At 38.4% G+C, this 14,184-nt stretch overlaps 2 protein-coding genes across 2 annotated transcripts in view; both read left to right on the plus strand.

The window, feature by feature from the left end:
• Positions 1-11,553, plus strand: part of MAP3K2 (mitogen-activated protein kinase kinase kinase 2) — a 91,213-nt gene extending 79,660 nt beyond the window's left edge. The window contains exons 16-17 of the mRNA XM_045032743.1: positions 1,197-1,374; positions 2,678-11,553. Coding sequence (XP_044888678.1) covers positions 1,197-1,374; positions 2,678-2,903 — 404 coding nt within the window. The 3' untranslated portion in view covers positions 2,904-11,553. The remainder of the gene's footprint in view (positions 1-1,196; positions 1,375-2,677) is intronic.
• Positions 11,554-14,014: 2,461 nt separating this feature from the next.
• ERCC3 (ERCC excision repair 3, TFIIH core complex helicase subunit) overlaps positions 14,015-14,184 on the plus strand; it is a 38,421-nt gene continuing 38,251 nt past the window's right edge. The window contains exon 1 of the mRNA XM_045032817.1: positions 14,015-14,129. Coding sequence (XP_044888752.1) covers positions 14,111-14,129 — 19 coding nt within the window. The 5' untranslated portion in view covers positions 14,015-14,110. The remainder of the gene's footprint in view (positions 14,130-14,184) is intronic.

The raw sequence follows: 14,184 nt of genomic DNA on the forward strand, positions 1-14,184 counted from the left end.
GACGGAGGTGCCCCTAATATTCTGCCCTCTGAATTTTGACTTGCTTTTTGTACATTAAATTAATTCAAATGTGACTTCATCTAAGATTAGAATCCAGCTCCATATATTCCACAGTAAGAACTCTCTTAAATTCTGCAGCAACATCGCTTTATTCTAAGGCAATGAAATAGTCTCTTGTCCCCATCCCCACCACTACTGCCAGTACACACACAGCTATGGCTCAGAGTGGAAAATAGTCATTAATCTAAAATTTGTTCATGATCGTCAGTGGTGGGATTTTATTATGTTCTCCGAGTGGCCTAGTTCCACTACCTGGGCCTCAGATCCCAGGATAAACAACGAGGAGTCCTTGTGGCACCGTGGGTTTTAGCCCACGAAAGCTTATGCACAAATAAATTTGTTAGTCTCTAAGGTGCCACAAGGACTCCTCATTGTTTTTGCTGATACAGACTAATACGGCTACCGCTCTGAAACAGATCCCAGGATGTTGCCCAGAGAACTCAGCTCAGATCCTCCTTCTCATAAGAGTCAAAGTTGGAAGCAGCTAGCTTTAGCAGTTTACCTTCTTAGCTGTCCTACTCTCTTGCTTCCTAGCTTACCAAACTACACTTCCATCTCCCCTGGTCCTTAGATGCAAGCTGTACTCTAGCTCTGGCTCCAGCGAACTCTGCAGGGAGCATGCACTGTAATTCAATTAAATTAACTTCCCCTTACGAGCAAAGCTGCAGAGCAAGAGGTAGTGCAGGCAGCCCAGGGGGACGCACAAAAATATGTTGGTTACCGGGCTGCAGCAAAATGATGAATTCCATGACATTTTGGAAATATGCCAAATTATGCAGCTGTGGAATTGTAGCATCCACAGAGACTTGAGTGAGACAAATGGGGCAGGTTATGCCTCAGGACTATATTTTTCAGACTCTGTAGATGCAGGTAGTTGACACTGCATCAGTTACACTTGGTTCACATTTCTGAGGGTTGTTTTTTTTCCTGCAACCATAAGGGCTAGAAATATTTTTTAAAATGAAAGCTCAGATTCTAGAGAACAATTCTGAGGCCAGGGGCAAGTTCTGTACCATGTAATATACTGGGTCGTTATAATGCATCAGTTAAACGAAGTGTGTGTTGATGCCATTCACTCTCATGCAGTTTGATGGGCTTTTACTGAATATAAAGCAGAGATTTTTTTTTTCTTCCAGGAGCAAATATTCTGCGGGATTCAGCAGGCAATGTGAAACTAGGTGATTTCGGTGCCAGCAAACGACTTCAGACTATCTGTCTCTCTGGCACGGGAATGAAATCTGTCATGGGGACTCCATATTGGATGAGTCCCGAAGTTATCAGTGGAGAAGGGTATGGGAGAAAAGCAGATATCTGGTATGTCAAAGAGCTATTCTAATGAAAGAAAGCTACACATTACCCCAAAGGAGATGGTTTCACAGCAAAATTTAAATTTTCATTATTCTAAGTGTGAGCGCTCTCATTATGTGTTCCTGGTTGCCCAAGTTAAAAACAAGCTGTGTAGGCAACAAAGAATATATTTTGGGGGTGGGAAGATCAGTTAACACTAAAAAGATGCGTCTTTGTTTATCAGCGACTGTGCTGACTTAGGACCACAAGAGAACACTTTGGACCAAGCTCACATTAAATTAGGCCTATCTGGCATACTTCTAAATACTAGAGGGACACGAGCATTGGAAAATGTCCAATTAATTCAGTTCAGTGAGTAATGAAAGTTACCTAAGTAGTATTTGCCCAAACCATATCATGAGTACTACCATGTTGAGGTGAAGAATCTAATTTGTTTTAGTTTTGTTTCTTCCTTCTGCTTCCTTATATACTAAAGGTCTCTACTATATGTTAACTGGGTGGATTACATGTTGAGTTTATTTAGCTATCAAGCAAAATACAAGCACCAACATATTTTATCAAACAGGGTTCTTCTGGTCTCTCAAGATCAGCCACATCGCCAGATCAATATGTAACTCAGATCTTACCTACTAATCACGCTGTTGCCAGTCCTTTAGTGGCTAAAATCTAAATATTTATTTTTAAAAGAAAAGAAGTAGTTAAAGCGGTTGAGGAAATCATTGCAATGATTATATGCATAAGTTCTTACATCAGGTTTGAAGTGATGGAATAAACTGCTAGTGATGGAATAAACTGCTAGTTTGCAAAATTCTATCTGGAAGTTAGCCAAATAGCTTGGGGATCGACAGTCCTTGTTTAGAGCTTCCTTGTTAGAAATTCAGTCCAGAAAAATGAAGCAGGACATGAAGACAAAATGGAGATGTTTCCAAAGGTCTTTTGTACCCTCTCCTGTGTGGATGGAATTTTACTGTCCAAACAAAGTTCTCAGTCTCAGTTTGTGGAAAATTATAGGCACAAGATGGATTCCAGGGTCACATGAGCAAGTCACATAAACATCTGCCACTGGAGTAGTTGCATTCAGGTTGGCTGATGTGGAGCAGGACATAAGTTGTGATTTGCAGTGGCTAGTGTGACCTTCGAATAAAGTGCGTAATTATAGACGTGATAAGTCTGTTTTTTCAATTGAAATTGAGTTGCAATGTTGCATTTGTGGCATTTCAGTAAGCTTCCATGTTGTAGCTTTTGTTTCCACAGGGGGAGAACATGATTCTGTCTGTAACTTGCTCTTTTACTTTCACCTCTGTTTCAGGAGTGTAGGTTGTACGGTGGTGGAAATGCTCACTGAGAAACCCCCTTGGGCAGAGTATGAAGCAATGGCTGCCATCTTTAAAATTGCCACCCAGCCAACCAATCCACAGCTGCCACCTCATGTCTCGGACCATAGTCGGGATTTCCTCAAGCGGATTTTTATCGAGGCCAAGTTGCGACCATCTGCAGATGAACTGCTAAGACACACATTTGCACATTATCACTAACAGCCTGCCTCAACTCAGCTTGCATCTACTGCATTTATTTTCTATTTGACTGCACTTTTATTTTTATTTTTTTTACAAAAAAAGGAGAAAAAAGACAAGAGAGAAAACATATTTCTCTTGATTCTTTGTTTCACTTAGATTATAAACAAGAATCTAAATTTTTGTATTTAGAATGAGGGTCTCTTCTCCTCTCCCTCACCCTCCAACAGGACCTAGAACCTTTTGTTTCTGTAATGTACTGATGTGGTTCACAAAGATAAAGCACTTTAGTACATATTCATTCCTTAACTAAGAGGAAAACAGACATATGACTTGGACTGTCAAGAACTGTAACTTTTTCTAACACCGCTGACTGTCTCAGGATGCAGGGAAAAATACATAAGCAGCTAGTATGCAGGGAGAAGAAAATCATTATCTGTGATTTGTTCTTTGTACTGTAGGTAGTTGCTGCTGAGGGTTTTAAGTTATATTTTAGCTTGTTAATCAGTTTCTGAATATCACACTTGAGGCATGAACCCACAGTTCTGGAAATTAATTAGAAAGCTCAAAGAACTTAGAACCCTCAGTAGAGAGTGCTCTGCATAATAGAACACCTGCCTGACACTTCCTTTGTGACCAAAAGAAAATAAGGCAGGAACATAACTCTAAATCAGTAGTTGGTGGGAGCTGTTATAAAGTTATTTTATTACCTTCATAGAACAAGAATTACAGGTAAATCAAAGATTATAGATCCAAACTCCTAGAGACTGCAAAGCTCAGGGGGTAGTCTCCATAATGAAGAAACAAAAAATAACCAAAAAGATCAACAGTTAAATAGAAATAATACCCCCTGCAGCTGCCAAAGATATGCCTACCATATAAGTTAAAGGGGTGGGGGGGTCATTTTCCTTAAGTGATGGTAAGACACAAAACGGTGTGAGGTAAAGTCCTTCTCCATCCAAGGAATGGCAAAGAAAAAAATTAATCCTTATCTACTTTATGCATCATCTGACTATCAAAATGAACTGCAAGGAATAAGAGATTCAGAACAATTGTCAGACTGAGAAGGAATGTATTTTTGAAGGTCATGCACCTGAATATAATAATCCTTCTCAAATTGTTTTAAATGCGATTGTTTTAATAACACAATCCAGTTATTAGGATGTTTGAAAAAGTCCCTGAAATAAAATGAATTCTAATTCCTTGTGTCCAATTCCATTAGTGTCAAATGACAACAAAGCACTTCAAGACTTTTTTGGTCATATTTTTTCAAGCAGCAATGATAATAAAAACAACTTTAAAATGCCTCTTTCCTAGGGAAAGCCTTAAAAGCAATCAACATAGAAACATCAGGGACAGACCATACAGAAAACGTGGAATATTTTTAAAGCTGCTTGTGTGACACAGCAATAGTAGATGAATTTTGAAAATGAAGTCTAACTAAACAAAGAGCAGCGGCATACTGTCATGCTGAGTTTTACATTAAAAATGACCAAAGATGTAAAAGGAACAAAGCAACTAAACAGTAAGAGTGTAATTTCGCAATCCAGAAGGATCAAACTGTGCCAGATCTCAGACAGTTATAAAATGTTTATTCATCTTTTCCATCTCTAGAACAGGGCAATGAAAGAGTAAAATTCGGAGACACAATCTCAGGCCTTGAACAGCTCCACTGAAAAGTACTAATGAGAAGCATTTACTAACTGACTTCACTTTAGAGAAAGAAGTCAAACCTTCCCATCTTTATAAAAGTATACAATATACAGAATTTGAGAGAGAGTTTGGAAATAAATTCTTTGACCTATATAGCTTAAGTTTGATTCTTGCTAGTATGGCTGATTCACTGGTTGCCTATCTTTCCCTCCCAGTTATGTAAAGACAGAATGTGTTGATGCTTTGGACATCAAACCATTCTGACAAGGCTTTGTATAATGGTCCCAAGAGTCCACTCTGCTTTGTGTCCTTATTAGGACTATCAAAAGCTTGAGGTGGGTGAAAATTAAGAAATGAATGTATCGGTGCTACAATGAGAAATTACAGTGTTGGCTCACATGACAGACTCTTGAGGTTTCTGAATTTTAATTTTTCTAATTTAGCTGCTAAGTTCTGTATCAGCAGCATAACTAGGAGTCTGGGTCTATCCTAATCCATTTACCTGTAATAGGTGATCAGTTGTTCTTCTACTGGGGCCACTATTGCAATATTTTGGGCAAGTGGCCTATTCCAGTTGTCTGTTTTCTGTGATTATTGTGACTTTTATCTGGTTGGTCATTTTGTTGGTCATGGTAAGCAGCAGTGCAGGGTTTACATGCATGATATGAGAGTTCAGTCTGGGAAAACCCATGGGCCAAAATTAAAGTAAACTTATGTTCACTTTCTTTGGCTTCTTTGTCACTTGATGGAAGCTATGGAAGAAGCCAATGGAAAGAATCTGCATGAACCTTTGTGCTGTAGAGGACCTTTGCTTCATAAGCAAAATTTAGTGGCAGTGGGGACAGTAGGGAAAGTTATGTAGAGACTGTCTTTAAAATACAGTAGAACTTCAGAGTTATGAACACTAGAGTTACGAACTGACTGGTGAACCACACACCTCATTTTTAACCAGAAGTACGTAATCAGGCAGCAGAGACGGGAAAATAAAAAAAGCAAATACTGTACAGCACAGTACTGTGTTAAATGTAAACTACTACAAAAGTAAAGGGAAAGGTTTTTTTAAAAGATTTGACAATGTAAGGAAACTGTCTGTGCTTATTTCATTTAAATTAAGATGGTTAAAGCAGCATTTTTCTTCTGCACAGTAAAGGTTCAAAACTGTATTTAAGTCAATGTTCAGTTGTAAACTTTGGAAAGAATCACCTTAACGTTTTGTTCAGAGTTATGAACATTTCAGAGTTATGAACAATCCCCATTCCTGAGATGTTTGTAACTCTGAGGTTCTACTGTAGACTAATAGTTTACATAATGTACAAACCATATATCTGAAATTGATTTCAAATGAATTAAGAAGGTACCAAAAACCAAGCTGAAAATGTACATATATAATAGTCAGTGGTACCTGAAAGGGTAAGAAAGTTATATTACCAAAAAGTACAAAAAATGAACTTTAAAGGGAAAAATTAATCAGGTTTAACTGCAGCACTCAGAAATTTTAAAGAGACTCTTGGATCAATTAAAGAAACTACTCTCTGAAGCTTGAAGTTTTCTAAAAATATACCCTGTTTGCAAGGCAGAGTTGGCTTCTCTATACTGCAGTGTCATTTCTTAGCTGTGACTGGGGGAAAAAAAACAAAATAAGACTGCTGCTTTTGTGCCTTTTTTAAAAGATAGTGCTTTCTGTCTTGACAATGGTAAATTTGTTTGAGATCAGGAAAAGAGAACTTGCAGAATAATACAAATTTTTTAAAACTTTTAGGCATAGCTTTCCCCTTAAAATATAATTCCATCTGGATTGTAAATTATTGGACATATCAGAAAGCTACTGAGGCAATATAATACCTCTTTAATGATGACTAATTTTACCAGTTTTGTTGTTTATGATTAAGATCTCATCATATGACTCACAGTTCAGTCCTTATTTTTTTTTACCCTGGGGAGAACCTCCCAACTGACCTAAGCTACTTATGTATAACCCTTTAAACAATTACTATATAAATTAAAAATGTATATTTTGAGCTAGAAATAGGAATTATTGAAGCTAGTCAAATTCTACCTTTTGAGAATCAGGCAGTACATTCATTCCTTTGCATGTTGCATTTTTGGAAACTTGGTAAAGTCATGTTGAGGTAAAATGGTTTTTGCATTATCTGCTTTTAATTATGGTACAGTAGGTCCCTTCATGTCTATAAAGCATCTAGCACACCACTGGCACTATAACTAATAAAATTTTATGTCTGTAATTCCGAAGGTGCATGGAGCTGCATGATTAAAATCCCATTGAAGATGAGGGTCATGAAGCAAGATTTCTCTGTGCCACTTTGAATAACCTACCAACTAACATTACAGTAATTTAGAATCATTAACTTGTGAGTGCTAAGTCCAATTATGAGAAAATGTCAGTGGGACAGAATGTTGTCACAGGGTTATGGTCTCCTATGTAAATACCAAAGCAGAACTGGACTTACAGAAAATAAGTGTTAAGATTTGTTGGGAGAGTAGAAATGCTTATTTTCAAATCAGGAGCTATTGATCTGGCAACTATTTTTTTAGTACACTGACTTTATTTCTGTTACACCTGTTTAGTAATAAATATTTAACAACTTATCTGTAAATTGGTTTTAACAGTGAGTTAGTCTCTGCATAATTCTGATATGCTGCATTCTTATTAGCTTACATAATAGGCTGGGTTGTACTTCAGCCAGTCAGAAACAAGGTTATTAATTAAACTACAGTTTTCTGTGTATTTTTTTAATAAGCTGGTTTCTATCTGATTGAAATGGAAAAAAATATAAACAGCTGCTGGCTGGCACAGTGTTGTTTTAAAAAAAACATTTAGTGTTGTTTTAAAAAATAAAAAAAAGCGTGCTTTGGTTCTCCTGAGGGGAAAATGATGTCCGTTGATAATTTTAACAAAATCCTTACTTTACAAAAAAGAATTGTGAATGGAATTGCAGCGCATCTACAGTAGCAGTATGGTTAAATCTAAAACCACAAACTATACTTTTTGCATACATAATTCCTTCCATTTTGTTTTAGGCAAAATTTTTGTGTAATAGTTCAGGGTACGTTTCTAATTGAGTTAAACTGTCCTTTTGGTTATAATATTGAAAAATAATTTAACAGCTGTCTCTTCAGCTAGTGCCTTTTTATCTGTATGCCTTAATTTTGTTTATGTATAGACACCATATTTAAATCATATGGCTGTCTAATCATTCAGTGCCACCAAAATAGTCTTTAAAAATATATGCAAGGTTCCAAGGCAGAAATCACTAACTGCATCAAAAGTTGTACTTTAACTAGTATCTGTAGCAGAGTTTTAGGTTGAGATTTTACTACAGTTGTTTTTAAATGATAAAAAAATACTTAGCACCTACAGTGCTCTCCCACTGTACAAACATTCCAGCAAGGATGTTAGTGTTATCCCCATTTTACAGATTGGAAAACTGAGACACAGGCTAGATAACTTGCCCAATATCATAGGCTTAGACATGCCACTTGCTATACGTGGTACTGTACTATAATAAATGAAGTTTGGCTAAGAAAAGTGTACGGTAGTATTGGCTTGTTCTTAACAAATTAGCAGATAGTTCAAATACGCTACCTTTGTTTCCAATGATACTGTGTTCTCTTCTTTTTAAATAATCCTAACCCTGCCATTGTCTTGAATGAAAGCTTTCCTGCTAGAAGCAGAAGGTACAGTGCAGTGTAGTAAGCCATTCCTTCAGACAACATTGAGCAATGTCAAACTGCAGCTTGAGAGACTTGAGCAAATTGGTCAGATTTACAGTTGTTTAGGACTAAATTTATTTGTTAGCTTTTTAATCCTCTAGTTCTTTAAACTTTATCATGAATATAAAAAAGCATATTTTGTGTGCTTGAATGCAAGTTCATATGGTGTTTTTTGGATTAGCAAAGGTATTATTGCCCATACCATTTCTTATTGCTGGGAACTTTCTCTCTTGTATTCATGCAGTGTCAAATCACTTAAGAAACCAAAGCTTTTCTATCCCCTCTACAAGAGCTAAAAGTGATGTTTCGTAGATTAGTACTGTTACTCATCCTTATCTACCAGTAAGCTGTTGCTAAATAGACCAGGTACTAGTAGAAGTTATGTCCAGCACTGCCCATTTTTAAGGATAGGTTTGGATATTCATTGTTGCTGTTTTGAGATGCAGAATTCATTCCAGCATTAAAATGAAAAGTTGGAACAAAACTCTACACAATCTTATTGACATCACTAACATAATGCACAAACTTGGTGATTAAATTCCTTTCCTATGACATTCTTTATAGCCAAGTTTGAGCTTGGGGGCATTTAAGGAAAGCCATGAAGAAAAGTAGATTTATGATCTGAACTGCTCGTAGTGCCATAGCAAACAAGGACACTTCAGAGATTGTTGGGGGAAGCAGTCCTTTTAATCTAAGAGCCAAATCTCACCCCTAGATACGTGGGACTTACACTGCCCTTAAGGGGAGAGCCATGAATGCACACTGAAGGGAGCAGAATTTCCCCCAAGATAGGATTTCTAAGTCATTAAACTCCAGATCAGGAACAAAGAGTGCTTTTGCATTTAACCTCTGTTTAGTTTATGTTTGAAATTTTCTTTGATATTACTTCAGTACCTTTTTTTGGATCATATTTAAGTTCTGCCATTAGCAACACCTTGGGAAAAATCTGTAGCAAGAAAAGGTGTAGTTCAGTTGACCTCTCATGTATTGAAAGGACTGGATTTAGTAAGCTCATTTTGACTAGCTCTTGTTTTTTTTCCATTAGTTTTTTTAAAAGGGGTGAAAAACTGGATACAAATTAGTGAAAATTTGGACCTGATCATTCAATCATTATGCTGGTGAAACTCCTGCTGGTAAGGATTGCAGGACCAGGCTCTTTATGGGGAGGAGAGAAGAAAGATAATATGGGTTTACATTGAACGTAAGGTGAGGAATATTTCAGAAAGTTTTGCATCTTCCCCCCCAATAATAGATCTTCTCTCTCCCACTCGCCCAAGAATATATAAAGGAGGATATAAAGACAAGCATTGCATTTTCTGTCAGTTTCACAGTATTTATCTTTCCCTAATACTGGTTTAAATCTTGATGTCATTCAGTCTAAAATGTAAATGGTTTATTAAAACTTGTCTGCCATCTCAGACGTGTCACAGTTCATTTAATGGAATATCATTGTAAATAAATGTTGGAGACTTGGATAAGTTTGAAAGCTGGCTTTTTAGTTTTCACAATGCTATGAATAAATATGTAAATTTGCCCTTTTGATCTAATGTACATTTTTATGTAGCCGCTAAATTCTCTATATTTAATCTATCAGTTTCTCTCTGTAAATGTTTTTACTCTCAGTTGAATGCTGGGCACAGTTTGTAATGTATGTACACAAAGGTGTTTTTTTCTATCAATGTTGACTTTTTTGCACATTTTTGAAAATGTTTAATTTGTACACTGATTTAATACTCTGACCAATTGTTGATGAGCGTATGAGAATCACGTATGTGTGCAATGTACTACTGTTTGGATGTATGTTTTTTTAATTACTTTTGAGATGTTGCTATCAGTAACTGCACTGCTGTTGCTGCTTTAAATGGAATATCTTGTGTAAAAGTGTATTAGCCTATGGTTATATCTTGGGTGAGGAACTCAGGAGTTGAGCATTGCTTACTAGTTCCATCATGTGTCTAACAACTACCCCAACTTTAAAGTATACTTGTAATTCTATGTATGAACTGAGTGTGTGTGTGTGCGCATGCGTGCACACACACACAAAACTCAGTAGTCTTATTCCACAGTTTCATTTCTACATTTTTATGAACTTGTTTTTTAAGGGTACTATGTTTAGTTAGAATAATTAAATATATAAAAGCTTTGAGAGATAATTTACTAGATAAATATATTTTCAGCTGGCTGATGTTCAGAAAATATTTTTTTAATTTTGTTTTTAATCATTCAAAATGTATTTGTATTTCCAAAATTGGACATGAATTGTACTTAGAAGTATATTAAAACACTCTGGAGGGACAACAGTGTGATTTCTCTTATAAGAATTTTGTAAAAAAACCAAAATGCTAAAGTGTCAGTGATAGAGAAAATACACTGTTGTGAAAAGGGGAAAGCAATCTTTGAATTCTCAGAGCTACTTGAAAAAATGGGGGGAAAAAATCAATCTTAGAAAAGTCAGATTTTTCCATCTCCTGTTCCTTGTGTTACATTTAATGTTAATGCTTCTCTTTCTTTATCCTTTTACCTTTCTAGTTTTCTGGTATTAGAAAAGATAAAAGCATGTTACTGTATTGCTAATTGATTGGCGCATGAGATAAGAACATGCTTTAAAAATGTGGCTTACTCCTTTCAAGAATACCAGTCAAACTTTTGACTTCCAATTTGATTAACATTTTTGTGGCTTAAAAAAAATAAAATAAAAATCCTGTATAATGTTTAAAGTGATACCAAGAAAAAATTCTCATGCTAGGTATACAGTGCACTGTTGAATGTCTCTAAATCCATAGTTTAGGAAAAGAGCCAGTATACTCTGTCAAACAAAGGACCTACTAATTGCCTGGTACGGTGTAGTTTCTTCCAATTTCATGCACATTTTGACTTCGTTACATTCTCAAAATTGTGCTTGTAAAAATGTATAAAAAACTTTTTTGATTTTTTTACTTTTTTATGTATTTACCTGTTTTATTTTCTTGCTGGTAAATGGCTTATTTTGTTTGGATTGGGTTTTTTTGTATCTGATGTAAAGGAAGCCATGTTTATATTTTGTGTTTGACCAATGACTTTGTTTATATGAAATTTGTATATTGGTACACATCTTTGTTTAGGTTGATCATGCATGAGGACCTGCAAGAATTAGCACAATGAAAGATTGCTTTTTCTTCCAAATTTTTATTCATTTTTGAAAGGTTATGGTGCAGAGGTTTACTGGATGTAACCTTATGAACTATGGAACAATATAGATAATGGCACTTTGAGTGTTAATAAAACAAAATATTTATTTCCAATTTTATTTCCTCTCATTTATGTTTTCAAGACAGCAAATTTACACAGTTCACATACTACATTTGCCTGCAACACTAGACAATTCTGTTCTAAGTAAAGCAAAATATAACATGCTAGTAATGGTACCGAAAGCATCTCTCAACATCTATTAGCTAGAATGTTTAAATCTACAGCAGTCTTCTTATAAATGCAAAAAATCATTGAAATAAAAAATGATCACCCTCATACTGTAAAACAAATGCCTCTGATTTTTGTTATACAGTAAAAATCGGCCTGTGTAGCTGAGATGGGAATCAGGAGCACAGTATTCAACTCCTGCTCATGCCTAACAAAGGTTGTTTGACACGTGTAAATTCCAGGAGATAGATGTATATGTGAAATGCACCTCTACCTCGATATAACGCTGTCCTTGGGAGCCAAAAAATCTTACTGCGTTATAGGTGAAACTGCATTATAAAGCGAACTTGCTTTGATCCACCCGAGTGCGCAGCCCCACCCCCACCGGAGCACTGCTTTACCACGTTATATCCGAATTCGTGTTATATTGGGTCGCATTATATCGGGGTAGAGGTGTACCATCTGCAAGGACACACTCCTGTTGTAGAATGGGGGGAAAGCCATCTTTACCATGTGTGTTTTTATTTGACTTCTGGGTATTTCTTTATACAAACAAGGGAATATTCAGGCTATATTCAGAATTGGGGAGGAGAGTCACTTTGTTAGGAGAGAAATTGCAAATATTCTGCAGCTTCTTGATGTTGTGCAACCTCGTGATTGTCCCAGAGCTTGACAATAAGTCTAAAAGTATTTTTAAAATGTAGTGAGTTTATATCACTTTGACTTAGTTTTAACTGATATTCTCTAAGGCAAGGGTACTGCAGTTTTCAGTGCACACAGGCAGACTACTGCACTTGTATGAAGCCCCATTGAAATCAACAGGGCTCTATGGGGCTGCAGCAGCATGTCTGTGCATTGTAAATTGCAGGATTGGGACCTGTCACCTAAATTTAACTTTTTTTTGTCTGGAACCATTATTTCTGCAAAAATGCCGAGGGATTTTTAATGACCATACCAGACAAGGGGAGGTAACATCTCTTTAAAGTTAAAGGAAGTAATAAGGGAGTTGGCTCAAAGTATGCTGTCATTCAGAACTAGAACTTTAATGTGGAAAAGGGGCAACTTTTAAAAATGATTGAGAGCAAAACTAGAGCTCTTAAGTAATCTTCACTAATATAATGCTTCACATCCTCACAGTTCAGTAGAAACAGTAGCTATCTGCTGAGTAAGCTCCGAGTCTATCCATCTATTTTATAAATGGGCCCTTTAATCTAGCAGACGAAGGTATACAAGATCCAATGGTTTAAAGCTGAAGTTAGACAAATTCAGACTGGAAAAAACGTGTGAATTTTTAACACTGAGGGTAATTAACAACTGGAACAATTTACCAACGGTGGGGGTGGATTCTCCATCGCTGGCCATTTTAAAATCGAGATGTGACATTTTTCTAAAAAGCTCTGCTGTAAATCAGACAAGAGCTGTTTCTGGGAAGTGCCCTCTGGTGCTAGGTGCTGTACAAAGATGAAAGGCCACATGGGCTTTACCTGGAAGAGCTTTCAATGGAATGGAATGCACTGAGCATGACTGAGATAGGTGCTGGAGCTGGGGGTGCTGCTGCACCCCGGGCTTGAAATGGTTTCCATCATATACAGGGTTTACAGTTTGTTTCAATGGCCCCTCAGCACCCCCCCACCCTTCCATTCAAATTGTTCCAGTACCCTGGTGCCTGACAAAATGTGCTGGGGGTGAGGATAATGGAAATAATCACTAGGGCTGGGGGTGAACAATTTGCACAATGGATGGTCCCTACACATTTCGAAGGCTTTTAAAACAGACGTCTGCTGTCCCCTGTTGAGGGGCTGCAGGGGTGCCTGGAGAGGGGGGGTGCTGAGGGCTGCTGGGGTTTGCACAGGGGGTGCCCAGAGAGTGTGGGGGAGTGAGGGCTGCTGGGGTTTGTATGGGGAGTGCCAGGGGCGTAGGGGCTGCTGGGGTTTGCACCGAGGGCTGCTGGGATTTGCACGGGGGGGTCCCTGGGGAGTGGAGGTGCCGAGGGCTGCTGGGGTTTGCACGGGGGGGGGGGGGGTGCCGAGGGCTGCTGGGGTTTGCACGGGGGGTGCCAGGGGCGTGGGGGTGCCGAGGGCTGCTGGGGTTTGCACGGGGGGGTCCCTGGGGAGTGGGGGTGCCGAGGGCTGCTGGGATTTGCACGGGGGGGTCCCTGGGGAGTGGGGGTGCCGAGGGCTGCTGGGATTTGCACGGGCGGTGCCTGGAGATCAATGGGGGGGGACATGAGGGCTGGGATGATGGGAGGCAGGTATTGGGGGTATTTGAAAGGTCAGGATGTGAGGGAGGGACTGGGCATGGGATAAGGGGGCGGAGCTATATGGGGCGGGGGTTGCTAGGTGACGGGGCCCTGGTGCGCCTCGTCCCGGAAGTGACGCTAGGGGCAGGCGCCGGATGGGCGGGGCTCGCGGGGATGACGGCGGTCGGGCGGTGACGGGGCCTTGACGATGGGCCGGCGGGAGCGAGGTGAGACCCCCCTGACGGCCCCGCTCCCCGTGAGCGCCTCCCAGGTCCCCCCCCC

Source organism: Mauremys mutica, chromosome 10, assembly GCF_020497125.1.
Source record: "Mauremys mutica isolate MM-2020 ecotype Southern chromosome 10, ASM2049712v1, whole genome shotgun sequence".
Lineage (NCBI taxonomy): Eukaryota > Metazoa > Chordata > Testudines > Geoemydidae > Mauremys > Mauremys mutica.